We start from the raw sequence: 26453 nt of genomic DNA, 5'->3' as shown, positions 1-26453 counted from the left end.
AACACTTTTAGGTCGCTTTTCGTTCATACTGAGGATCACATACAAGTCGCATATATTTGTTAATGTGATCGACCTCACAAAAAAATCGGATTTCACAAAAAAATCGGAATTGAGCATTAAGCCTTGCAGTGTGAACGTAGCGTTAGAGTCACCAGTTAACCTAACCTGCATGTCTTTGGACTGTGGGGGAAACCGGAGCACCCGGAGGAAACCCACGGGGAGAACATGCAAACTCCGCACAGAAAGGCCCTCGCCGACCACGGGGCTCGAACCCGGACCTTCTTGCTGTGAGGCGACAGCGCTAACCACTACACCACCGTGCCGCCACAAACAAATCTAAAAATATATATATGTATATATGTGTGTGTGTGTAAAAAAAGGTGCATACTTTAGAATGGTGTCAACCTGTCTGAATTCAGTCTGTTTAGCAGCTAGCTCATTCATTCATTCAAAGTCCTTCCCACATCTTGTGGTGCATAGGGCGGCGCCGATCTCCGTTTTCGTAGCCCTCGGCTTTTCACCTATTACATAGCTAGGGTTACGGTCCTCTGGTAACCACGAGAGTTTGACTCCCTATTCACATCTGTATTGCAGCATATTGCTAGACGGTGGTGTAGTGGTTAGCACGGTCGCCTCACAGCAAGAAGGTTCTGGGTTCGAATCCAGCGGCCAGTGAGGGCCTTTGCATGTTCTCTCCATGTCTGTGTGGGTTTCCTCCGGGTGCTCCGGTTTCCCCCACAGTCCAAAGACATGCAGTTAGGTTAATATGGGACGGCCTTGAGCGAGGCTCCTAACTGCTCCCCGGGCGCTGTTAGCATGGCTGCCCACTGCTCTGGGTATGTGTGTGTGTGCTCATTGCTCACGTGTGTGTTCACTGCTTCAGATGGGTTAAATGCAGAGAGGAAGTTTTACAAGTGTGTGACGAATTAAGTTGTTCTTTCTTTCTTAGACGGCAGTACAGTAGGTACCATTTTTATGAGGGTCTTTGGTACGACCCGACCATGAGTAGAACTCACGATCGAGAGGCGGACACACTAACCACTCGGCCAACTCACAGTCACACACAGTTTATTCATCACACACTTGTGAAATTCCTCTCTGCATTCTGAAGCACTGAGCACACACACACACCCAGAGCAGTGGGCAGCCATGCTAACAGCGCCCGGGGAGCAGTTAGGAGTTAGGTGTCTCGCTCAAGGGCACCTCAGCCCAAGGCCATCCCATATTAACCTAACCTGCATGCCTTTGGACTGTGAGGGGAAACCGGAGCACCCCCACACAGACACGGGGAGAACATGCAAACTCCACACAGAAAGGCCCTCACCAGCCGCCGGGCTCAAACCCAGAACCTCCTTGCTATGAGGCAACCGTGCTAACCACTACACCACCGTGCCGCCCTAGTTTGTTTGTTTGTTTGTTTTATAAACTAGTGGTGTCCAAGATGGAACCGATTTACTTCTGATCCAGGTTCATATTCGATCCAAAGGAATCCGTTTTCTAGATTAAAAATCATCCTATGAACCAAAATTGAAGTCAGGTTTATTGGGGAAAAGTGTGGTTACTTCAAAACAGAGCAGTAAACTCAGCTACTGATCAAATGTGCTACTGAGGTAAACATTAGAGGTGTGTGTTCCAGATATCCATGTCTATATTCAAATTTAATGCTGCCTGCCTCAAGTCCTGTCAGAAATCATATTTGCTTCCATCCATTATCTGTAGCTGCTTATCCTGTACAGGGTCGCAGGCAAGCTGGAGCCTATCCCAGCTGACGATGGGCGAGAGACGGGGTACACCCTGGACAAGTCGCCAGGTCATCGCAGGGCCGACACACAGAGACAAACAACATTCATCACAATTTAGAGCCACCAATTAGACTAAACATGTCTTTGGACTGAGGGAAACCGGAGCACCCGGAGAAACACGGGATGACATGGAGAACGTGCAAACTCCACACAGAAAGGCCCTCGTCGGCCACTGGGCTCGAACCCAGGTCCTTCTTGCTGTGAGGTGACAGTGCTAACCAGTACACCACCGTGCCGCCTGTGAACGTCACCTCAGAAGCCCTATTCAGACGGGATTAAGTTAACATTTGGTCCTGAGGTAGTTTTCCTGTTTATTCCTGTTACAGGTTCTACTCTGCTATTTTATTTCTATCCACATCGGCCATGTCGGCGTTTTGTCCTCTTCTGGAAAAATTACAGGCAGAATTACATACTTTTTTTTTGGTGATTATTTTAGTCCTATACACATACCCATGATTTTCTAAGCAGGCGTCACCTCACGTTAGTGGGAAAAAGATATTTGATCCCCACATGCCGTACTTCGTCTTATAGTTCATGTCTCAGTGATCATCCCCCTGATATTAAACACTTCCCGATTCACAAAAAAAAAGGATGCTTTGGAATAGTCACACAACCATAAATTTTGTGATTGGGTTTTTAAATTGTTGCCAGAACCTTGGTTCATCCCAAAACTGAACTCAGAACCATGAGGATGCCATGTTGTAAACAGAGTGTGGTCATGTGACTACACGATCATACAAAATGCAACCCGCTAAAGACTCGCGACTCCTGTGGACATTTTACCGCTGTCAGGATGCGAGAGTTTTATCGCTCAGGAGACGTCCTACTGATAAACCAATCCATCCTGAATAGGGCTGTTTGTATAATTACAACTCAGGAACTCGTGTTTGTCCATGAGTAGCAGATTTTGAGGGTGTGTTCAGGAACAGAAAGTCACAACAAAAGTGCAGTTGTAGTTTCGTTGTATTTCGGTAAAGCAAGATTTAAAAGGAAAGTCTGGATTAAAAAATAAAAAGGTTTCTCATGCCGTCCATTTTTCCTCAGAAACCCACCTGAACAAACCACACGTCACAAGACACAACGTTAGAACTCATAAACACAGACGTCTGACGAGGAGCGTGTGGTAGCATTCAAGTGGGCGTGGCCTAAACTGGGAAAACAGCTGGACTGTTTTTGTTCCCTTTCTCACGTTATTTTTGTTTCTACCTACCTGCGATATCTTCGAACAAATTTTATTGAATCTATTTCCCAAAATCCAGGGTGTCTGAGAACTCAGGAACAAATGACGGTGAAAATACATCCACTAAATTTTGCGCTTATTATTTACAACATTTCGTAGCTGCTCAACATATTCAGATTGACGGATTTGCGCAACGGTTCCTGACTGTTTAGACCCTGACCAGGCAGTTACCAAGGAGTGTTCAGGTTTAACGCCGTCTTTATTCGTACCAGCAAGCTTCATATCTAACCATTCACCATTCTCTCATAACTGCAGTTGTGCGACTGTTTTTTTGTGGTGTCTCCTGAGATCCGTGATCCTGATACGCACCTCAGGACTCAAACACAGCCTCATGAACCTTTCAGGAAACAAACATGGGCTTCCTGTTTGGTTTTGGTTATGTTCTTGGGAAACATTTGCCGTGTAATCTCAAGTCCATTTCGGGTTCCAGGGCGTAACATGACAAAATGAGGAAGGGTGGAAATTAATGCCGTACACTGGATAGAAAAGATAGACAGACAAATAAATAAATAAGTTTTCTTTGATAGATGTTCAGTCTGTCCATTTTGATTTCGACGCCACTGTTTTTAAGGTTGAGTTTCACTCGTGTGAGGAGTTTTTATGATTAATTTGGCAACCCGGCAAGCTACAGCTGGTTTACAAGAACGAGGACACGCACACACGCCCAGGGTTGCCAGATTGTCCGGTTCACATCCCACTTGATTTAAAAACAAAAATCTAAAATATCCAAATCCTAACTGTAATCTAACAAACTATAGAGGAGGTTCAAGTTATAGTACAAAACTCTTACACACGTCACTTCGAAAGCAGTGATATTGTGGTTAATGCGATTACAAAGACTACAAATTAGAAAGGAAAACTGCTCAATCTGGCAACCTGGCTGCACGTCAATCCGGGCAAAGTACTGAAACCGCGAAACTGTAATCATCCACATGCAGCAGTGATCAAGTCATGGCAGCGAGAATGCAGGATCCTGTTTATCGTAAACAGAGGGTGGGGCGGGTTGGGTTTTTTTTTAAGTGCAAAAATTGTTCGCCACGACAGGGCGGTTTAGACCCGAAGGCAAACTGACGATAAATCATGATATCGTGATCAGTGAAATATCGCAATACACTTTTTGAAGAAATATCGTGGCACCTTTTTTCCTTTCAAATAATGTAAATAAAAATTCATTTTTAATTTTTTTTTTTAACTTTCCCCGAATTATATTATCGTTTATGTTCTTCGTAAAGAAGGACAAAATGGCCGGAAACGGATGATGTGATGCTTAAATGTTTCGCTTATTTAAACACTTAAATTCTAAAACGTTTTAAATGATCGCATTAATTATTGAATTAATTTTATTTTATATTCTTAAATTAATAATTTAATAAATTTAATTGGTTTAAATTAACCTGTTAGGTTGACTTAAATTAAACTAGTTTGTTTATTTATTTACTTAATACTGTGAAATAAATTTTATTTTTTAATATTTTTTATTTATTCTTATTTACATATTTTAAATATCTGTAAAATAATAAAAATTCGGGGTTTTTTATTTATTTATTATTATTATTATTATTAAAAAAAAATTCACCAAGTTATAGATTATTGTTCGTTCTTCGTAAATAAGGACAAAGTGACGGGAAGCGGCTGATGGGATGCTGAAATGATCGCGTTAATTATTTAATTAATCTTATATTATATTCTTGAATTAATAATTTAATAAATTAAATTGGTTTAAATTAACCTGTTGGGTTGATTTTAAATTAAACTAGTTTATTTATTTATTTAATATTATGAAATAAATTTTATTTTTTAATATAATTTTTTTATGTATTCTTATTTACATATTTTTTTAAATCTGTAAATAATAAAAATTCATTTTTATTTATTAAAAAACCCCCGTTTCACCGAGTTATAGATTATTGTTTGTTCTTCGTAAATAAGGACAAAGTGACGGGAAGCGGCTGATGGGATGCTGAAACGTTTCACTTATTTAAATATTTAAATTGTAAAATGTTTTAAATTATTGTATTAGTTATTTAATTAATTTTATATTCTTGAATTAATAATTTAATGGCGGCACGGTGGTGTAGTGGTTAGCGCTGTCGCCTCACAGCAAGAAGGTCCGGGTTCGAGCCCCGTGGCCGGCGAGGGCCTTTCTGTGTGGAGTTTGCATGTTCTCCCCGTGTCCGCGTGGGTTTCCTCCGGGTGCTCCGGTTTCCCCCACAGTCCAAAGACATGCAGGTTAGGTTAACTGGTGACTCTAAATTGACCGTAGGTGTGAATGTGAGTGTGAATGGTTGTCTGTGTCTATGTGCAGCCCTGTGATGACCTGGCGACTTGTCCAGGGTGTACCCCGCCTTTCGCCCGTAGTCAGCTGGGATAGGCTCCAGCTTGCCTGCGACCCTGTAGAAGGATAAAGCGGCTACAGATAATGAATGAATGAATGAATGAATGAATGAATAATAATTTAATACATTTAATTGGTTTAAATGAGCCAGTTAGTTTAATTTAAATTAATAAATTATTTCATATTATAATTTATTTATTTTAGATTATGACATAAAATGTATTTATTTTATATAATTTATTTATTGTTATTATTACAGATTAAAATATTTCTTCTTTTTGTGTTAAAATTTTTATTAATTTTTTTGTCATGATTTTTTTCCCCCTAAAAATATTTCAATATTTTGTAGATACAGTATTAAGTATTTATATTGTGTAATAGGAAGTACAGTGAGCACAAATCCACTCCTGTAGCACCATAATTTTCTTTCTCTCTCTCTCTCTCTCTCTCTCTCTCTCTCTCTCTCTCTCTCTCGTGTGAGAGATGTTTCATGTTTCAGTTTGTGGGTTGTGGTTAGACATGACTGTTAAAAGCCATTAATTGTGTCTTGCACTTGTTACATCAATAGTCCACACTGTTGACCTGTTTCAGTGCTTCTTTTATTTTTACATCTCTCTCTCTCTCTCTCTCTCTCTCTCTCTCTCTCTCGCCGTGCCTCGCTGTCTGCTCTCCATAAAGGTCAGCTGATATTGTATGTCTTACCCAGGATGCAGATCCAGTCAGAAGTGTTACATGTGTGAAAATATTCTGTTTAATCGCTGGTAAAGTGACTCAGTCCTCACGACACTGCAGAACCTGGATACAGATAGGAATCGGATCAGTACAGATCCGTACAGTACAGATGTGATGGCTCGAGCGTTTTCCAGTGTGTCCCTTCGAGCAGTCATGCGTTGAATCTGAGATCTTGCTTCTGACCGTTTTGCAGGACGAGCTGTCCACCACGGCCGGCATGGACAGCAGCATGGACGAGGAGGAGGCCAGTCTGGACGCTCCCTGCATGCAGATACAGAGCGCTGCCGACTCGGGCATCAGCCTGAGTCCTGTCATTACAGACCCCGAGGCGGAGACGACCAGAGCCTCGTCCACGTCCTCCAAGAACGGCTCTTCATGCCACAGCACCCCAGAGAAGGACCGAGACGCCGCTCGAGTTTCTCCTGAACACACACAGCCTGCGGTCCAACAAGACACGGGTAACACACACACAGACACGGCTCAGCGATTATATTAACATTCATATTATTCAGCCACAGACTGAGTGAACATGAACAGCAGTGTTTCACTGTAAAGGTCATGTTATATCATATTTCACAAAATGGCTGCCTGTTCACTGTATGCTCTTAATACATCCAGTATGATCTGAGCAACAAAACTTCCACAGTGTTCATTTTTTACATATCATTTTGGAAATATTAAAATATATCATATCCGCTCACTTTTCCTACATCAGGAGACGAGCAGAATGTTTTCCTGAGGGAAGCAACTAGGAAGCAGTTTGTGACAGTTTTTGATTGATGACTTTCCGTGTGTCCGAAATCGCTCACTCGTTCCCTACTCCCTATATAGGGAATTACTGTATAGAGGACTATACAGTGAGCTCATTGATAAAATGAAAAACCGCTTTCGGACACTAGTCCGTCGCGCTGGTATTTACGTCATTACTGTCGCACAATTAAAACGTGCCAGATCAGTCGGCTGGTGGGTTTCAAAATAATAAACACATGCGTGTATTTTTGTGATAAATCCATATTATACTGAGCGCATTTCCCACATTAATCAATACAAAGTACCTGCAGCCTTCAGTTCTTTTAAATCAAGGCTGAATACTTGCTTTCTTCTTTGCCGCTGCCTTTTATTAAATCAAAATCAAATTTGAGACTTTTAATTTGATTTCTTTCACCGCGACTGCAATGCATGATGGGATATATTGCTTTGGTTAGTGACCATCGTTGTACACTACTTTTCGTGATGCATTGTGGGATACTTTGAGTGCACTATATAGGGTGCAAATAATCCTCACTAAGGTTTCGGACAGCACTACAAAATGGCGTCTTCGCTATATAGTGCACTATTTAAAAAAAAAAAAAAATTTAATTTATTTTTTATTTAAACATATTTGGGGTCAGAGTTTGCCCCAAGAGCACTAAAGCTCATCTAAGGGGGCTTAGGGCCTCTGCATGCTCTTGCGACAAGGCTTTTGCAGATAGCTTTTCGCAGACAGTTGTAATTTATCGTTGAGCGGGGAGTAATAGGCGTGCGCGATGTTATTCACCGCCACAACGCAAGGGGGCGCGAAGTCGCGAAATCGCTAGGAGTAGTTGGTGGGTGTGGTTAGTGGAGTGTTTATCCTCCGGTTACTTATAATGACTAGAACTGGAGTCGTATAGATGTACGTACTTCCTCACTTCCTCGATCAACCGCTCTTCGTGCTGCTCCATCTTCGCTCGTGTTTTTAAAAATGGCGGTCGTGAAAACAAAACAAACCGGGAAAGTAAGGAAGCGGAAGTGCGTGTACAGCGGATGTAGAGTGGACCAATCAGAGCCCTCTTGTCTGCGAGGCTGTCTGCGGTGGTCACAATTTTTGGGAGGTGCGCACAGAGCGTCTGCGAAGGGGGGGGAGGCTTCGCAGACGCTATCTGCGACGCCATCTGCGAGGACTGGGTTGTCAGCATAAATTGGCCTTTACTCCGAATAACATTTTACATTGATATATAGAACAAACAAAAACGACAAGACAACAGACAAACAAACAAAAGGCGGAGGGAATAGAAGCAAACAGTTGGTCCAACTGTTCCTGTGTGTGGAATCGTTTAGATTCCTCAATAAAAGTTTGGACATATGAAAATAAATTTCTGTTGTTATCAAAAGATAACAAATTGGAACCCAATAAGAAAGAGGATACTTTAAAGTGCATATCACGGGTAAATTCAGGAGCAAGATCAATGTAATTCTCCTATTTTATATTAAACTTTGGTCAAATATCTGTCACATTCTGCATTTTGTGCAATTTTTTTTCACCTTGCGCAATACCAGAAAAATTCAGTTGAAATCAAGCCATTTGAGGCGAATTGGTCCGCCTCTGAAAAAACTTGGCGTTTGGATTTCCCGGGAAACATTGATTTTCGTGACGTTGCGTGCGGGACGCCTCCTTCTGAATCCTACGTCAGCGCTGGTTTGTTTATGAGAAAACGACCTGGTGGTTTTCTGCAAATTTCTTCAACGTTATCGCGTAATTATTAAAATGGTTAACAGATGTATCGTAGGAGGGTGTAGCAACACCAATCCTGATGGGATTAGTACTCATCGTTTCCCAACAGACCGGACAATGAGAGAGAAATGGGAGCGCTTGGTCTACACAGGCTGTGCACTGAAACCGTGCAAAACTCTCGCAGCCTGCTGGCGCTTCTGCAGATAGATAACGTCACGAATCTGGCTCCAGAATCCCTTGGGATTTTTCCAGACGCGTTTTGTGATTTTATTTTTTTCTGCTGTAGACAGATGGCCTTGTGCAAAATTACCCTTCTGGATGAGTGTGGAAAGGGACATTCTTTCATATAAAAAAACACGAAATTGGTCCAGAATATGCACTTTAACTGAGTCCGACATAGTAGACCAGCTGCTTGCAAATAAATGAGCAGCTGAGGAGAGCAGTTTGTTCCTACGGGCAGCAAAAAGTGGACAATAAAGAGAAAAAATGCTTTATCGTTTCAGAATTAAAACCACATAAGCAAGCAGACGATATTTTACATCCAATGCAAAAAAGATAATAATTAAGCGAGCATGCATTTAACATCAGTCGAGTATGGAAAATTGACGAATATCTATTAAGGCTATAATCATAGTGCCCTAGCTAGTGAGTAGGGAGCGATTTCGGACACGGTAAGATTCAAGCGTGGATTTTTTTTTTTTCCTTCGTTTGTAATTTCCAGACATTTCCTGAAAGTCGGTTTCGTGTTTCCAGTTGTAGGGATGGACAGGTGGCAGGCCGAGTCTCGCGATCTGCTTTTTTGGTTTTTGAGTCGATCGGTCTGCTGTCAGATCAAGGAAAAACTTGTTTCATTATTTTGTGACGGCATTCTGAATTTTTCCACGTTATTTTTAACTTTTATAAAAATTCTCAAAGTGAATCGAATGAATGCTTTCAGCTACTCAACAAAACGACCGGTCAGCCGTTTTGCATCATATCTCCTCCTCCTCCTCCCTCCCTTCTTAGCCAGCCAGTTATCGTCAGTGTAACAAACGGTGGAAGTCGACACGTCATTATTCACATGTACACCGTGTACACACTGTGATTTTGTCCCACGCAACCACCGATAAGCTCTGGTTGGCTCTCTCTGAACAGACTGCAACTTAAACTTTACGTTTTTAGAAAAACATTTTACAATTTTAATTTAAATAAATTATGTACAACGTTTTAAACAGTGGCTTCCAGTCAGTCTGTAATTAAATTATTTAAAAAACGTATTAAAGATACTGTAATTTAATCGGTATCCGTGATGTCTCAGAAAAATGTATCGTGACGTAATTTATCATGATGTTGATGCTTTATCTTCGTATCGCCCGACCCTATCACAATATGAAGCATGGTAAATTCTTACAAGGTTAATATTTATTTATTTATTTATTTATCTTTGAACATTGAATAAAAATATCAGTCATTTATCACGTCTCGATGTAAATATCAGGAAATGAAACCTCTGTCTTTGATATTGATCTCACGATGCATGCCGTGTATCATAGAAATTACTTGAAATATTATATGAAATTTTTTTTTTTTTGTCATAATGATTGCCCCATGTCTCTGTACCTCTAGTTTTAATTCTTGTTTTTGACCCGTTGACTTTTATTTCATCGTTGTTTGATTGTCAGATACAATTTCAAGCATGATAAAATGTTTTAACTCGCTGTGTTCAAATCGTACCCGGGCACCTGGAAGTAAAGGACCGGTGAGCAGAATGGCGTCGTGGTGCTTTCGCTGGCGTTTCAAAAAAAAAAAACTTAAATATATTATTTGATGTAAATATAGTGAAGAGTGACAGGCCTAGAAATTCATATATTTTTTCACCAGCCAGCCGGACTAGTTCCCTTCCAAAGTAACTCGCCAAACAGAAAATCAACTCGCCAAAATTTGTTCATGTATGAATTTTACTTCTGTCAAAAATAACGCAAAAGAGAGGAGTTACCATTGTTCATGACTAATGTGCATTTATTTCAAGACCCGAGTATTTTGATACTGTTGTTAAATACATAAATGAGAACAACACAGAGCACCATAATATAATATCAACAAATAATAATATATTGGAAAACTTGGCAACTTGGTGTATGAGTATTGAAAACAAATACCGTATTTTCCAGACTATACGTCGCTCCGGAGTTTAAGTCGCATCAGCCAAAAAATGCATTATGAAGATGAAAAAAACATATATACGTCGCACCGGACTATAAGTCGCACTTTTTTGAAGGGTTATTCTATCCATAGAATCTGTGATTCTATCTGATAAGCGGCGCGTGGTTACTGCGCGACTGCATTGTTTATTTAATAAACGAACAGCTGAGCAGTGATAACGCACCCTTTGCCCTGTAAGTAGCCTAGTCTGATTATTTTAAATATCTACTACTATCTTTAATACTATCACTATCGTTATTACTAATAGCCTATATTATTATTATAACTAATATTAGTAGCCTATTACTGATGCATTAATCAGTTTGCTTTTAGATTATTTTTACCGGTAGGGCTTATTATCGCCCCATGGCTCTTTCATCATTGTTATTAAAGCTGTAGTCATCATCGAGGAGAGTCATTCTTCATTTTTGTCGAATTTTATTTCATCAAATCAGAGGTCAAGTAGGCTATAGGTATATCATCTCCAAAGACAGGTACGGTAGTAAAAACAACCGTCTAGTGAAAAAAACAACAACAACCGCTTTTAAATCCCCTACTTAAATCCTTAAAATGAGTCATTTAACTCATGTCTTGTGTGATCTGATCTCCAATGGTGAAATAAACCGGTTGTGATGAGTACAGTCTGTTATTTTAGAAGATAAATGTAATATATAATTTAATATATAGACTAATAAAAATTAATATTTTATAATATAATATCACGACATATTACTGTCTGTAACTGTTTGTCACTAAAGCATTTTCTAAGATCATAATGTCTGATATTATTATTATTATTATTATTATTATTATTTTACACACACAATAAGCGCATGTGCGTAAAGTTATAGTAAACCATCCCCCGCCTTTTTTTTTTGTTTTTTTTTGAGTTGCCGGACCCACCCACCTCCTGCGTTCTGGGACCTCCCACTTCACAAATTAAGCACTGCCTAAAATCACTACATAACTATTTAAATAACTATAGGCCTATCATTAATAATAAAACACAGGTCAATCAAGTTTATCAAGCTGATGATTTCACTCCAAATCAGCAAATCCATTGAATTCCTCATCCTCGGTGTCGCTTCTGAACAACTCTGCCTCCAGCGGCAGACGAAGCGCCGTTTCCTCTTCTTCTGCGTGGCTGTCGTCAGACTCAGCATCAGCTCCAGTTATTCCGCGGTGAAAAAAAAAAAAACATATATACGTCGCACCGGAGTATAAGTCGCATGGCCAGCCGAACCATGAAAAAAAGTGCGACTTATAGTCCGAAAAATACGGTATACTTACTATCATGACTGTAGCACCCAAAATACGTCCAACATGCTTTCTGTATTTAACCATTTATGAGAGAGAAAGCATTAGGAGCTTCATATTGACTAGGAATCAACTTGAAAAAAATTAATTATTCCATAAAAATCGTATCGCAGCCAGGGCCTACCCTGCTCCCACGTTTGCTTATAAGTCCTTTGTCATTTCTCCTTCTCGTACGCTTTATCGGCGGCCTTTTTCTCCTCTTCAGACCGAGGTCGCTTTGTCCCCGTCTCTGGCGGTTTCTGTACACCTTTCAGAAAATTCCACATCGCAACGTAGCTTTGGCAGATGTAGATGTACGGTAAACAACAACAAAAACACGTGTTTAAATGGGCGATAATGTGGCCACATCTATTGAATTTGATAACGTGATTACCGCGATATTCAATGAGATGCGTTATACGCATGCGCAGTAGTGAAAAAACCGACAGCCTGACTCGTACACGATATGATTCGGAATTCTTCGGTATTTTCCGTCCTGCCGATAAACACGTCGATTAACACAGACACGGCACGCGCTTAATATGTGGCGGCTTTCGTTGACGGTGTGTCTGAATCTTCGCTTCATATCTATTTTTTATTTTCAACTAGCCAGGAATTACCTGCCAAATGAAAAATTAAGTCGCCTCGGGCGACCGGACCACCGCGAATTTCGAGCCGTGAGTGAAAAGTTTCTGAACAAACGCACGACATCGCTGTCCGAGTGTAGCTTTATTCTTCACTCACCCTTCTGTCAGGGATACCAGGACACACCAGAGTGTTAACAGTGATGTGTATAGCATCAGGCAGATTATAATGGGCAGCATTAATGGCGTGTGTGTGTGTGTGTGTGTGTGTGTGTGTGTGTGTGTGTGTGTGTGGTTAAAGCCATTACTGATGCCACAGAGTCATTGTATTTGATTAGATGTGCATGTTGTACAGCTGCCTCATCATGGCATCTCTCTCTCTCTCTTTCTATCTCTCCCTCTCTCTCTCTGTCTGTCTGTTTGTTTCTCTTTCTCCCTCTCTCTATCCCTGTCTCTCTCTCTCCTTTGCTGTCTGTCTCTGTCCCTCTCTCTCTGTCTGTTTCTCTTCCCCCCTGTCTGTTTCTCCCCCCTCTTTCTCTCTTGCTCTCCCCTCTCTGTTTCTCTTTCTCTCCTCTCTCTCTCTGTCCCTCTCTCTCTGTTTCTCTTTCTTCCTCCATCTCTCCTCTCCCTCTCTTATCTCCCTTCTCTCTCTCTACCCCGTCTGTCTGTTTCTCTTTCTCTCCTTCCTCCCTCTCTTTCTCTCTCTCTGTCCCTCTCTCTGTCTTTTTCTCTCTCTCTCGCTCCCCCCCGTCTGTTTCTCTCTCTCTCTGTCCCCTGTCTGTTTCTCTTTTTTCCTCCCTCTCTTCTCTCTCTCGCTCTCTCACTCTCAGGCTCCCCGGAGCTGGAAGCGGTGCTGCAGCCGGCAGCCATCTGTCCCTCGGCCCAGCGGAGCGCGCTGACGCGGGAGGAGGAGCCGAGGGCCGGCGAGAGCGCGCTCACTCCTGATCAGCTGCTGTCCGGCTGCACGGCGTCGCCGGTGAGCGAGTTTTCACTGCAGAACATCGTTAAGCCACACAGAGCTCAGGACCGGAGCTTTAACACTCTGTTCAGGTTCCACTGAAGTTAATGGAAAGTTAAATTCCTGAACCTGGATGTCCTAGGCGATACGGTGGAATATCGATACTGTGATCCTTTCATACACGATACACTTTTCTCAGATATCTCTCGTTGTGATTAAGACGTTTGTGTGTGTGGGATTTACTGCCATATTTAGGTTTGCAAACAAACCACCAACCCAACAGGAGCGTTACATTTAAAAAACTGTCATAAATTAAAAAAAATTACCAATAAAGAAATTTATAATGCATTCATTTTAGTTTTTAGATTAAAAAAATTAATAAAAATATAAGATTTAATTCTGAAAAAGAGAAAATTGTACAAGTATGTACATTTTTTTTTTTAAAGATTAAGTAAAACTTTTCGCTATATCAGTTTATAATTTTAAAAAAATGGACAGATTTTTACAGGGTTTTTTTTCCATATATTTTTATTAGTAAAAATAAATAAATAATATTTAGCACAGAAATACTTTAGCAGAGACACTTTAAAATTAAAATATATTTTTTAAGGTTAACAACAAAATGTTAAAATCACATCCGCTGCTTCCAGTCAGTTTGTAATTATTATAATTATTTTTTAACGTACAGATTTTTTTTCTTTTGAGTGTTTCGGTGATTTCTTCCAAATATTTATAATAAATAAATATTATTTGAGCCTGAAAAATGACAAGTGTAAACATTTTTTTTTTCACCTTTTGCAGTTTTATGAAAGATTAGGTACAAAATTTTAACGTCAGTTGTTTTAGTTCGTCAATTTACATTTAAAAAAATATATTTGATATTTAATTTAAAAAATACATCTTAAAAAATGTTGTTTATTATTATTATTATTATTATTATTATTATTATTATGACATTGTTGTATATTGCCCAGCCCGAGTCATGATATGAAATATTGTGATTTTTTTTTCCTATCTATCTATCTATCTATCTATCTATCTATCTATCTATCTATCTATCTATCTTTATTTGGGTGATATTGCTCACCCCTACCTCTAGTTTCAGTTCAGAAATAATTTTCAGGCTTGTTACTGACTGTTACTGTTTTATTATCGTTGCTCAAAAGTATTTATTTCTGTTCCTTCATCACTAATTAGCGCACGGCTACAGTACACGGTAGGGCCGTGTGTGAGATGGTCTTCCGGAGTTTATTATTAGATTTAAGTGTATTTTTATGAATTAGTGGCAGAGGAGATGTGATGTGAAAGTCATTTCTACCCCGTGATCCCTGACTGAATACGGTGTGTGTGTGTGTGTGTGTGTGTGTGTGTGTGTGTGCTCGACAGCACCAGGACGAGGCAGTGGGATCAGACCCGCTCGAGGAGGGTGAGTGATCTGACTGTGTTCACACACTGCACTTAAAACACGAGTTTCTCTGCATGAGTTCACGTTCTGTTTGTGTTTTCTCAGGCAAGAAGTGCAATAACGTGGATGACGTTTCTCACTCACAAGGAACAGAAACAGTCGAGGATGGAGGGATGAAGAAAGGAGGGTAAGTCGCAAGCCAGGGGTTAATTTTACAGAATCATGGCTAAGTCTGAGCTTGGTGAACTAACAGGATGATAAATGTAGTGATATAGTGATGCGTTTAGCTTCTTTAATAGTGGAAAAAGTCCAGGGGGCGGAACTAGACCTGATCCGACTCCTCCCATTCACTCCTGATTAAGGCACGTCAGCAGCTCCTTCTGGGAGAGCAGATAATAAGTTAAATAATAATAAGTTAAATTTATATAGCGCCTTTCAAGAAATCCAAGGACGCTTTACAATTATAGACAAGGAAAAAATAAATAAATAAAAAAGTAAAAAGTCCACCAAGTAGGGGTCAAGTTGTAATTCCCGTGGTGTAGCAGCCACAGTCCCACTAAAAGGCGCACGAAAACGAGTCCCACATCTCCAGCACCGCCGCTGTGATGCCGTCAGCAACATCACTCGAACACCACGCCGTGGATCCACAAAGCGAGCAGAGAAGCTCCGCCACGCAGAGCGCTGGTATGTCCAAACCGCCTGCATAGCCGCCACGACACCACCGAGCAACATCGCTCGGAACATCACACCAAGCGTTAAAGCGCAGAGCGCTGGACAACCACGATGTAAAATGAGTCCATAGCTGGGAGCGCAGGCATCGCCCACGGCGAACCAAGGCCTGGAGGGAACCGACGCCCAAATTAGGTCTGGAGCTACACCACAACCGGCGGACAAAACACTCAAACAAATATCAAACTACACAAACACACACACACACAAAAATAAATAAATACAGTTGAACTCAAAATTATTAGCCCCCCTTGTGGAATTGAACATAATTCTTGATTTCTCCATGAAAATGACCATTGACAACAAATGTTTTTATTCTTGAAATAAATGCACTATGAAGACATTGTCCAACAAGTTTCATTACGATATCTTATTATCACACTGAGTTTCAACCAAAAACAGCAAAAGTGAGATGTTCAAAATTATTAGCCCCCTGACCATTAGTAGTCAATTGTGTACCCTTTTTGACCCACAACTGACAACAACCTCTTGGAATAGTTTTTCACTAGGTTGGCACAGGTCTCCTGAGGAATTTTGGCCCATTCCTCCATTGCAAACTGTTCCAACTGGCCCAAATTGGATGGTTTTCGTGCATGGACGTTCTTTTTCAGCACTTGCCACAGGTTTTCTATTGGATTGAGATCTGGGCTCTGTGCAGGCCACTGTATGACGTTGGTCTTGGTATCCTTGAAGTATTGCTGGACTATTTTAGATGTATGCTTTGGGTCGTTATCTTGCTGGAAGACCCAACGACGACCTAAGCGCAAAGTGAGAGCAGACTTCTGCATGTTTTCCTTCAGTATTTTTAGGTAATCTTCCTTTTTCATGGTGCCATGCACCCGAACCAGACTGCCTGTACCTGAGGCTGCAAAACAGCCCCACAGCATGATGCTGCCACCACCATGTTTAACTGTGGGAACTGTGTTCACAGGGTTGAAGGCCTCTCCCTTTCTTCGCCATACATAGGCAATGTCCATATGCCCAAACAGCTCCAATTTCGTCTCATCTGACCAAAGCACAGACTTCCAAAACTCATCTTTCTTCTTCAAGTACTCACGGGCAAACTTTAGTCGGGCTTTGATGTGACGATGTTTTAGTAAGGGGCTTCTTCTGGGACGATAGCCCCGAAGCCCATTCCGATGAAGAGCCCTCACAACAGTGTGCCTTGACACACAAACTCCAGAAGAGGCCAGGTCAGCAACAATTTCCTTTGCAGATGTACGGGGCTCTTTACGGACATCTCTGACAATTTTTCTTTCCAGAGTTCTTGAGATCTTACACTTGCGTCCACGACCAGGTTTGTTCTTGACCGAATTTGTCTCCTTGTACTTGGCAATGATGCACCGAACTGCAGTTCTGGAGACTGTAAACCTCTTCGAAATGGCAGTGTAGCCTTGGCCCTTGTCATGAGCCTCCACAATCTTTTGTCGGAGTTCAAGACTTATTTCTTTAGTCTTTGGCATTGTGACAAATAGTAATCCTCCTCATTCATTCAAATGCCCTGTTCCTTGGAGTCCTTTTAAACTGTTGAATGGAGCCAATTGACTACAGGTGTTGCTAGGAAGCCAATTGATTGCACAGGTGTTGTTTAAAAGCTGATTGGTTAATTAACTGTGTTTTAAAAGCAAGAATCCACATGGGGGCTAATATTTTTGACCAACTCATTTTTACCATATTTCATATAAAGACAGCCTAAAACTAATTTCATATTCCAAAATGCACCACAAACATCTGAATAGTACTGGTGATTGTTTGTGTATATCAATTTTTATCAATGCTTTAAACATTTGGAGGATATTTGGGAAAAATGTTCCAAAATTTAAGGGGGGCTAATAATTTTGAGTTCAACTGTAGGAGTTCTGGCTTTCACAGACCAGTGAGACACTCCCAATCAACCTGTTACCTGAATTGAAGACACCTGTTCACAGAATCAGACAATCAGACAGATTCCAAACTCTCCAACATGGGTAAGACCAAAGAACTCTCTCAGGACCTCAGAGACAGGATTGTTGACCTGCACAAATCTGGAACGGGCTACAAAAACATTAGCAAGATGCTGGGTATTAAAGTAACAACCATTGGTGCAATTGTGAGAAAATTTAAGAAGTATAACATGACCATCAATAGACCTCGGTCTGGTGCTCCACAGAAGATTTCACTTCGTGGGGTGGCAATGATCATGAGAGCTGTGAGAAATCGGCCTGCAACCACACAGCGGGAGTTAGTGAATGACCTCAAGGCAGCTGGGACCACAGTTACCAGGAAAACAATTGGCAGCACTTTGCGCCGCAATGGATTAAAATCTTGCAGTGCCCGAAAGGTACCCCTGCTTAAGAAGGCACATGTGGAGGCCCGCCTAAAGTATGCCAATGATCACCTCAAAGATGTACAAAGTGATTGGGAGAAGGTTCTGTGGTCAGACGAGACCAAAATTGAACTATTTGGCCTAAACTCTACTCGTCATGTGTGGAGGAAGAAAAATGCTGCCTATGACCCCAGGAACACTGTGCCCACCGTCAAGCATGGAGGTGGAAGCATTATGTTTTGGGGGTGTTTCTCTGCCAAGGGCACAGGGCTACTTCACCGCATCAGTGGGAAGATGGATGGAGCCATGTACCGTGCAGTCCTGAAGGACAACCTCCACCCCTCTGCCAGGAAGTTGAAAATGGGCCGTGGTTGGGTCTTCCAACATGACAACGACCCGAAGCATACAGCAAAGGCAACAAAGGAGTGGCTCAAGAAGAACCACATTAAGGTCATGGAATGGCCCACCCAGTCTCCGGACCTCAATCCAATCGAAAATCTATGGAGGGAGCTGAAGGTCCGAGTTGCCAAGCGACAGCCCACCAACCTTAATGATTTAGAGAGGATCTGCAAAGAAGAGTGGGCCAAAATTCCCCCTGATATGTGTGCTAACCTTGTGGTTAACTACAACAAACGTCTGTCCGCTGTGCTTGCAAACAAAGGCTTTGCCACCAAGTATTAAGTGCTTTTGGCTAGAGGGATCAAATACTTATTTCCCTCAATGAAATACAAATCAATTAAAATATATTCTTTAAAGTTATTTTCTGGATTTTCGTTTTGATATTCTGTCTCTCCATGTTAGAAAACATCTACCATTAAAAGTATAGAATGATCATGTCTTTATTAGTGGGCAAACCAACAAAATCAGCAAGGGATCAAATACTTTTTACTCTCACTGTAGATATCTACGTCACATTCTTCCTGAGGAGTTGCCTATAATGGATACATTTAGCTAGCTAGCATGGCGCCTGGCTGATCAGCGTCTCAGATTCACGACACTGTTCTCAGAGTCGGAATCGTAACGTGCCACAAACAACGAAGGTGTGAGCATCAAGAAACTCGTATGCTCTCGGCTTCTCTCCAGGATAAACGCGTGTTGTTTTCAAGGTCTTTGGAGGGCTTTATAAAAATAAAAAGTATGAGTAGTAATAATAGTGTTCATACATTTAACACTTAATTTAAACGATTAAGCACACTTTAATAAAATAATTTACAAACAAATATTAAAATAACACCAAAAATACATTAAAATTTTTTTAATATAATATATAAAACCAGGTTAAATAATTATTTGAACTTATTTAATCTCTTTTTTTTTTTAATCCTTTATTGTTTTCGATAATAATAATAATAATAATAATAATGGCTTGAGCCTGACAGGAGGCGGAGCCATAAGGATCGTCTAGAGTTGCAGCATTTACGTAGTTTAGCCTTTTACATAACATTACAGGAATTTAGCAGACTCTCTTGTCCAGAGCAGCCTGGGGAGGAGTTAAGGCCAATTTATGCTGACAACCCAGTCCTCGCGGATGGCGTCGCAGATGGCGTCTGCGAAGCCCCCCCACCTTCGCAGACGCTCTGCGCGCACCTCCCAAAAATTGTGACCACCGCAGACAGCGTCGCAGACAAGAGGGCTCTGATTGGTCCACTCTACATCCGCTGTACACGCACTTCCGCTTCCCTACTTTCCCGGTTTGTTTTGTTTTCACGGCCGCCATTTTTAAAAACACGAGCGAAGATGGAGCAGCACGAAGAGCAGTTGATCGAGGAAGTGAGGAAGTACGTACATCTATACGACCCCAGTTCTAGTCATTATAAGTAACCAGAGGATAAACACTCCACTAACCACACCCACCAACTACTCCTAGCGATTTCGCGACTTCGCGCCCCCTTGCGTTGTGGCGGTGAATAACATCGCGCACGCCTATTACTCCCCGCGCAATGATAAATTACAACTGTCTGCGAAAAGCTATCTGCGAAAGCGTTGTCGCAAGAGCATGCAGAGGCCTTTAGGGTTAGGTGCCCTGCTCAAGAGCACTTTTGCTGGTCCAGGGAATCGAACCGGCGACCTTTTGTGCCCAAAGTTGCTTCTCTAACCATTAGGTCATGGCTTCTTCGAATTAAAGTTTAGGAATTAAAGTCCTGCAGGTGCTAATCAATAATAATAGGCGGCATGGTGGTGTAGTGGTTAGCACTTTCACCTCACAGCAAGAAGGTCCAGGTTCGAGCCCAGCGGCCGGCGAGGGCCTTTCTGTGCGGAGTTTGCATGTTCTCCCCATGTCCGCGTGGGTTTCCTCCGGGTGCTCCGGTTTCCCCAACAGTCCAAAGACATGCAGGTTAGGTTAACTGGTGACTCTAAATTGACCGTAGGTGTGAATAGTTCTCTGTCTGTGTGTCAGCCCTGTGATGATCTGGTAACCCGTCTAGCCTCTCGCCTATAGTCAGCTGGGATAGGCTCCAGCTTGCCCGCGACCTTATACAGGATAATGGATGGATGGATAATAATAATAAGTAGTAGTGGTGGTGGATTAACTTTTTAGCTAACAACATCGATCTGATTCCTAAATAAAATTCGTAATAGAGTCTTTAGATTACGACCCGGTAGTGTCAGGTTGTTAGGATACCCGGATCATTTCGTAACATCCTAACGCTAAGCCATAAACTCATCCATCGTGTCTGCCCACTGGACTTTAGGCTCAACTCCGCCCCCAGAAAGGAGGAGCTAGATCAGGTCTGACTCCACCCCCATGGACTTGGACATTGGTTTTGGGTCTTGAATGAAATGTAAGAATGTTGTGGACATGCCATGCTGGAGTGTTCCAGTGCGACGATTGAAGCTGTGTGTGTGTTGTGCAGGTTGTTTAACGTGGAGGAGATGGTACAGGACCTTTTGCAGTGGAGCGTGGCGGACGTAGTGAGCTACTTCACCGCTGTGGGGTTTCCTGAGCAAGCTCTGGCTTTCAGAACGCAGGTTCGTCTCCATCAGGGCTGCTGGGGGGGGGGAATCGTGTGGCTTATGTAAGGAATAAAACATCTGGGATATATTTCCTGCTGTTACAGGAAAATAATCAACAACATGCTGACTGTTCCTGGTTAACATCCCAGAGTGTTTTATTCCTCAGTGATTTGCTCACGATTCTATATATTTTAAATTATGGCATGTTATAATTTTTAAACAGTCTCTGAATAAGAGAAAAATGAAAAAACAACAACAAAAAAAGTCCTGAAGAAGTTACAGCTTCACGTCAAAGCTCTGACACTGGAGACTCCTTTCGTAAACGTTACAGAAACGTCTCCTAACAGAAAACTTGACTATGTTAATAATAATAATAATAATAATAATTTAAACATCTTTTAATCCGTTTATGTGGAGCGTCTGCCATAGGGATGTTAACTGATGACCGTTTGACCGGTGGTTGACCGAATCAACGTCAACCGGTTAATTTTTTTTTGGTTGTCGGTTAAAAAAAAAAAATCAATCATTTTGAAGCTGCCGATTTTGGAGCAGAGAACCTGGAATTCTGTGTTGTAAACACTTGGGGCGTGCCATGCGGTGTAAGGACGACAGCTGACAAATCAGAAACACCCATTCAGTCATGTCCCGCCCTCCTGGCCCAGTTAAAGACAGCTGACAAATCAGAAACACCCATTCAGTCATCTCCCGCCCCAGTTAAAGACAGCTGACAAATCAGAAACACCCATTCAGTCATGTCCCGCCCTCCCGCCCCAGTTAAAGACAGCTGACAAATCAGAAACACCCATTCAGTCATCTCCCGCCCCAGTTAAAGACAGCTGACAAATCAGAAACACCCATTCAGTCATGTCCCGCCCCAGTTGAACACAGCTGCCACTCAGCGAAAGAAAAGTGTAGACACAGGCTTTTTAGCTTACAAATTACTATTCTGGTTTTTTTTTTAAATTATTATTAGAAGGCACATCGAGTTTAGTCCTGCCTTGGCCAGTGCATTCTGAAAGTATGTTTCGGTCTGTAGCCAACAATGCATGTTATTGCAGATCATATCTCTCCACACAAACTAAAGGCGCAGATGCCGACTTTTTCACGGCTGAATCGTGCAGATCCGTTTTTTTTTTAGGGGGGCGTTGGAGTGTCTGAATAAAACGTGCGCAGCTTTCTGATTTACTGTTTTCTTCTCATACTTCCTATGTTTCATGGACTGTAACGGCATTTGCTTATGTAGTAATTTTAATGCAGAATTTACTCTGATGAAATTATTCAGACACTCCAACGCCCCCCCCCCCCAAAAAAATCGGATCTGCACGATTCAGCTGTGAAAAAGGCAGCATCCGCCAAAAGGTGCGCTGTTTGCATCCCTGTTTAAACTCATAGGTTAACCGGCTAATGAGGCTCAGTGGTCGGTCAAGATTTTTTTTTAGTTTTCGCCATCCCTAGTCTGCCGTACAAGTCCCTGTGTACGAGGCGTTACTATAGAAACGATAATCTATTAGAACGAGCGCATTATATAAACCTGGAGATGTTTAAACACATCAGGCGTCACAAGAACTGTACTTGTTTAGATGTTACTGGGTTTTAGTTCAATGCGAAAGACTTTAAACATTCGTGATGGTGACCTCTAGGGGGCAGCACTTACACCGAATAAACAAATCCCTGCTCACATGGTGAACTCGGTGACCCTCCCGTTCTGCGGCTCACTACTTCATAAGCATGACTTTTTGCATTTCTGAGGTTTGAGGAAGACTATAGTCCTGATTTTATTTTGGAAAACACAATCAGAAACCAAACAGCGAGTCATGATGTTCTTCACCGTGCTCAGCGTGATGTTCGATAGTCAGTACGTCAATATGGAGGTCAGAGTGCACTACAAACCGAGAAATGAGCTTGTTCTTGTTCTTGTAGTAGTTTGTTTTTTGGATGATTGAGGGTTGTTTTGTTGTTTTACTCGATCGGAACCTACAGTCCTCTTCAGTGCTTGGCCCCCTAATTGCTCGCAAGTGTTTCGGTTACACACAAATTTAAAGAAACATTTTATTCAGTTCAGTCTTTTCATATTAATGATTTGAAAGATAGCGATCCAAAATCAATCCATAAATTAAAGACAGATAAGATTGCTCATTCAGTGAGGATAAAAGTAATGGCACCCTATAAAAGGAGGAAGCGTGTTTGTTTGTATGGCTGAGCTGCATTACTGGAAGACTTGAGTACACGCCATGATTAGGAGACGCACTGTCACTATTCTGTCGTTTTCAGCTTTCTTGAAGCTCCGCCTTTTATGGAGTTTTGCAGGCGTGGTTAAACGTAATTGCCTGTTACTGTAATTGCATATTGATTGGGAGTTTATCAGCAGTTGGTGCTTTCGGACCGGAGGAATGTTTACAGACTTCGTAGAACGCTTGAAAGGAAGTCCTTTTGTGTGTGTGTGTGTGTGTGTGTGTGTGTGTGTGTGTGTACAACAGGAACTGAGGACAATTGCAGTTCTTAGAACGCTGCTTTGAGGAACTTTTTTTTTTAGCTCCTCGTTCAGGGGAGGTGCTCTGCCAGGACAAGAGAAACTGTGAGGGATGGAAGCGGGAGGCGGTTGGCCTAGGTGCAAGGGCATTGCGGTTGGCCCAGGCGCAAGCGGGCGGCGGTTGGCCCAGGCGCAAGCGGGCGGCGGTTGGCCCAGGCGCAAGGGCATGGCGGTTGGTCCAGGCGCAAGGGCATGGCGGTTGGTCCAGGCGCAAGGGCATGGCGGTTGGCCCAGGCGCAAGGGCATGGCGGTTGGCCCAGGCGCAAGCAGGCGGCGGTGATTGGTTGAACACGAACAAATGCAGCACCAGCAACCGCCATTTTTAAAAAATCTGTCTAAACCTTTAACTGTGTAAACAACCGCTCTTAAAGTCAGTGTTAAAAATGGAAAGAAACCAAGGACAAATAGACTGACAGTGAAGTCCAGACTTCATTGAGTGCATATGTGAAAAAATATAAAAATCTTCACTAACATTTCCTGCGAACTTCATGCTAGCAAACAGGAAGAAAGCCCTTAGTCTAGGACCTGGCTTAGACATGCATGCACATGACTTAGGAGATGATAACTCAACTGTTACAGACTAATTTGATCCCAAGGAATAACTTGGGACGTGTGCCAATCGCTATCCAGGGCGAACAGCCTGAAAATTACCAATCCAAGATGGCCGCCGGTATTACGTTGTTATTATTGTGTTACTCTTCATGTTCCTCACCCTGGTTTATGTGACACATAAACAGTAATAATGCGATGTTGTATTGTTGGCTGTTAAATATTTGGGCTCTCAAGATATCGCTGCACACTAAAGTAATAAGTTTTGTTTTGTATTTTTCACTTTAAGTTAGCATTCCATTGATCACAATGGTATGATTGAAAATACAATTTCTTTATATTTATCAAATGCTTGCTTTCTTGTACTCTCCTAAATTATATGCGATAGGTCTCCCAATTCTATGATTTCATGTTTGAGGTAGGGTTATTCTGGTTTTCTCATGTTTTCTGTAAAACTGCAATTTTGGCCAATTTTTGGTGTTTTTTTTTTTTAAACCTTGCCCTTGACCATAGCTTGTTCCCTTTACCTTCAATCAAGAAAATGATGTCACTCATGGATTCCCCAAACCCAAAAATGCACAAAATGAGGTATTGTGCATAATTCTGTGGTGAGTGGTTCAAAAATTGATATTTTCAATATGGCTACCGGCAGCCATCTTGGATTGGTAATTTTCGGCCTGTTCGCCCCGGATAGCGGGATAGTTTGGCACACATCCCAAGTTATTCTTTGGGTATAAATTGGCCTATAAAAGTTGAATTATCCTCTCCTAAATTATGTTCATACCTATCTAACCCAGTGGGCGGCATGGTGGTGTAGTAGTTAGCGCTGTCGCCTCACAGCAAGAAGGTCCGGGTTTGAGCCCCGTGGCCGGCGAGGGCCTTTCTGTGCGGAGTTTGCATGTTCTCCGCGTGGGTTTCCTCCGGGTGCTCCGGTTTCCCCCACAGTCCAAAGACATGCAGGTTAGGTTAACTGGTGACTCTAAATTGACCGTAGGTGTGAATGTGAGTGTGAATGGTTGTCTGTGTCTATTGCCGCTTTTCCACTACAAACGCGGCTGAGCCGTGCCGTGCTGAGTCGAGCTGAGTCGAGCTGAGCGGGGCTGTTGGAGTTGCATTTCGACTACAACCGCGCTGAACCGTGCTGGCTGGAAGTGGGTGGACACATTGGGTGGAGTTAGCGAAAGTGGGTGGACGTCACGTGATGTCGTTAAGCAGCGCAAACAGTGACATCAGTGACAGTGGCGGAACAAGTCAGAGCCGGGCCGGGGGCGGGGCAAATGACCGGGCCCTTTATTAAAGCTTATCATAACATCATTTTAGGCTACAAAATGTCCGCAACTGCGGTGTTTACCAATTTCAACACTACCGGGTGCAACTATGTTATTTAGTACATCAAGTCCTTCAAACGAACATGTAACTCAGAAACAAAAAACATTAGGATACTGTACATGGCTCATAATAAAACATCAATAGCCTATACTGCGCACATTATTTGAAGGGCATACGAATGAGCGCTCAGAGGTTGCAACGGTGACAGGAAGAGTCAGAAATAAAAGGAGGGCGGTGCAAACCTCACTGAATGCACTGTGTTTACCAATTTCAACACTACGGGGTGCAACTATGTTATTTTGTACATTAAGTCCTTCAAACGAACATGTAACTCAGAAACAAAAAAACATTAGGTGACATACTGTACATGGGTCATAATAAAACATCAATAGCCTACTGCGCGCATTATTTGAAGGGCATACGACGAGCCTTGCGCTCCGCGAACTCGTCCACGATGCTCTGTATGTCACTGATTCAGTGAGCTTTTAAGCGGTAGTCTCACGACCCGAATAGTAAACAATAAACATGGAGGACATGGAGTCGTTAATGTTGCTGGTCTTGGTGCTGTGGCTTGTTGTCACCGACAACGCCAACAGATACTGACTGGCAAGAGCGTATAGATGAGGCGAGGCGCATAAGGCTTCAGAAATTCTCGTAATTCGTAATTCTTCTTCTTCCGGGTTTGCGGTGTTTACAGATCCCAGCGTGCTCGCGGGGCGTGTGTGGGCATGTGAGGACACTCCTCCTCACCAATCAGTGCACAGGGGAGTGTCTGCTCACGCCCCCAACCTCACTCGGCACGGCTTGGCTCGCTTCAGCCCCACTCCAAAACGGTGCGAGTTTTAGGGGCTAAGCAGGGCTGAACCGAGCTGAGTCGTGCTGGTTTTTGGTAGTCGAAACGTGAGACGTGTCGGGCTGAAGTGAGCTGAAGCGAGCTGAAGTGAGCTGAAAAAGGGTAGTGGAAAAGGGCCATATGTGTCAGCCCTGTGATGACCTGGTGACTTGTCCAGGGTGTACCCCGCCTTTCACCCGTAGTCAGCTGGGATAGGC

The 26453-nt window shown here is 42.2% G+C and overlaps 1 protein-coding gene across 1 annotated transcript in view; it reads left to right on the top strand.

Annotated features, from left to right (window-relative positions):
• samd1a (sterile alpha motif domain containing 1a) overlaps nucleotides 1-26453 on the top strand; it is a 31427-nt gene that overhangs the window by 2666 nt on the left and 2308 nt on the right. Inside the window, exons 2-6 of the mRNA XM_060942492.1 lie at nucleotides 6303-6567; nucleotides 13474-13619; nucleotides 14988-15027; nucleotides 15112-15193; nucleotides 20896-21010. Of these exons, the coding sequence (XP_060798475.1) occupies nucleotides 6303-6567; nucleotides 13474-13619; nucleotides 14988-15027; nucleotides 15112-15193; nucleotides 20896-21010 (648 nt within the window). The remainder of the gene's footprint in view (nucleotides 1-6302; nucleotides 6568-13473; nucleotides 13620-14987; nucleotides 15028-15111; nucleotides 15194-20895; nucleotides 21011-26453) is intronic.

This window comes from Neoarius graeffei, chromosome 16 (assembly GCF_027579695.1).
Source record: "Neoarius graeffei isolate fNeoGra1 chromosome 16, fNeoGra1.pri, whole genome shotgun sequence".
Lineage (NCBI taxonomy): Eukaryota > Metazoa > Chordata > Actinopteri > Siluriformes > Ariidae > Neoarius > Neoarius graeffei.
The sequence above is the reverse complement of the archived record's forward strand: the minus strand, read 5'-3'. Positions and strand labels throughout refer to the sequence as shown.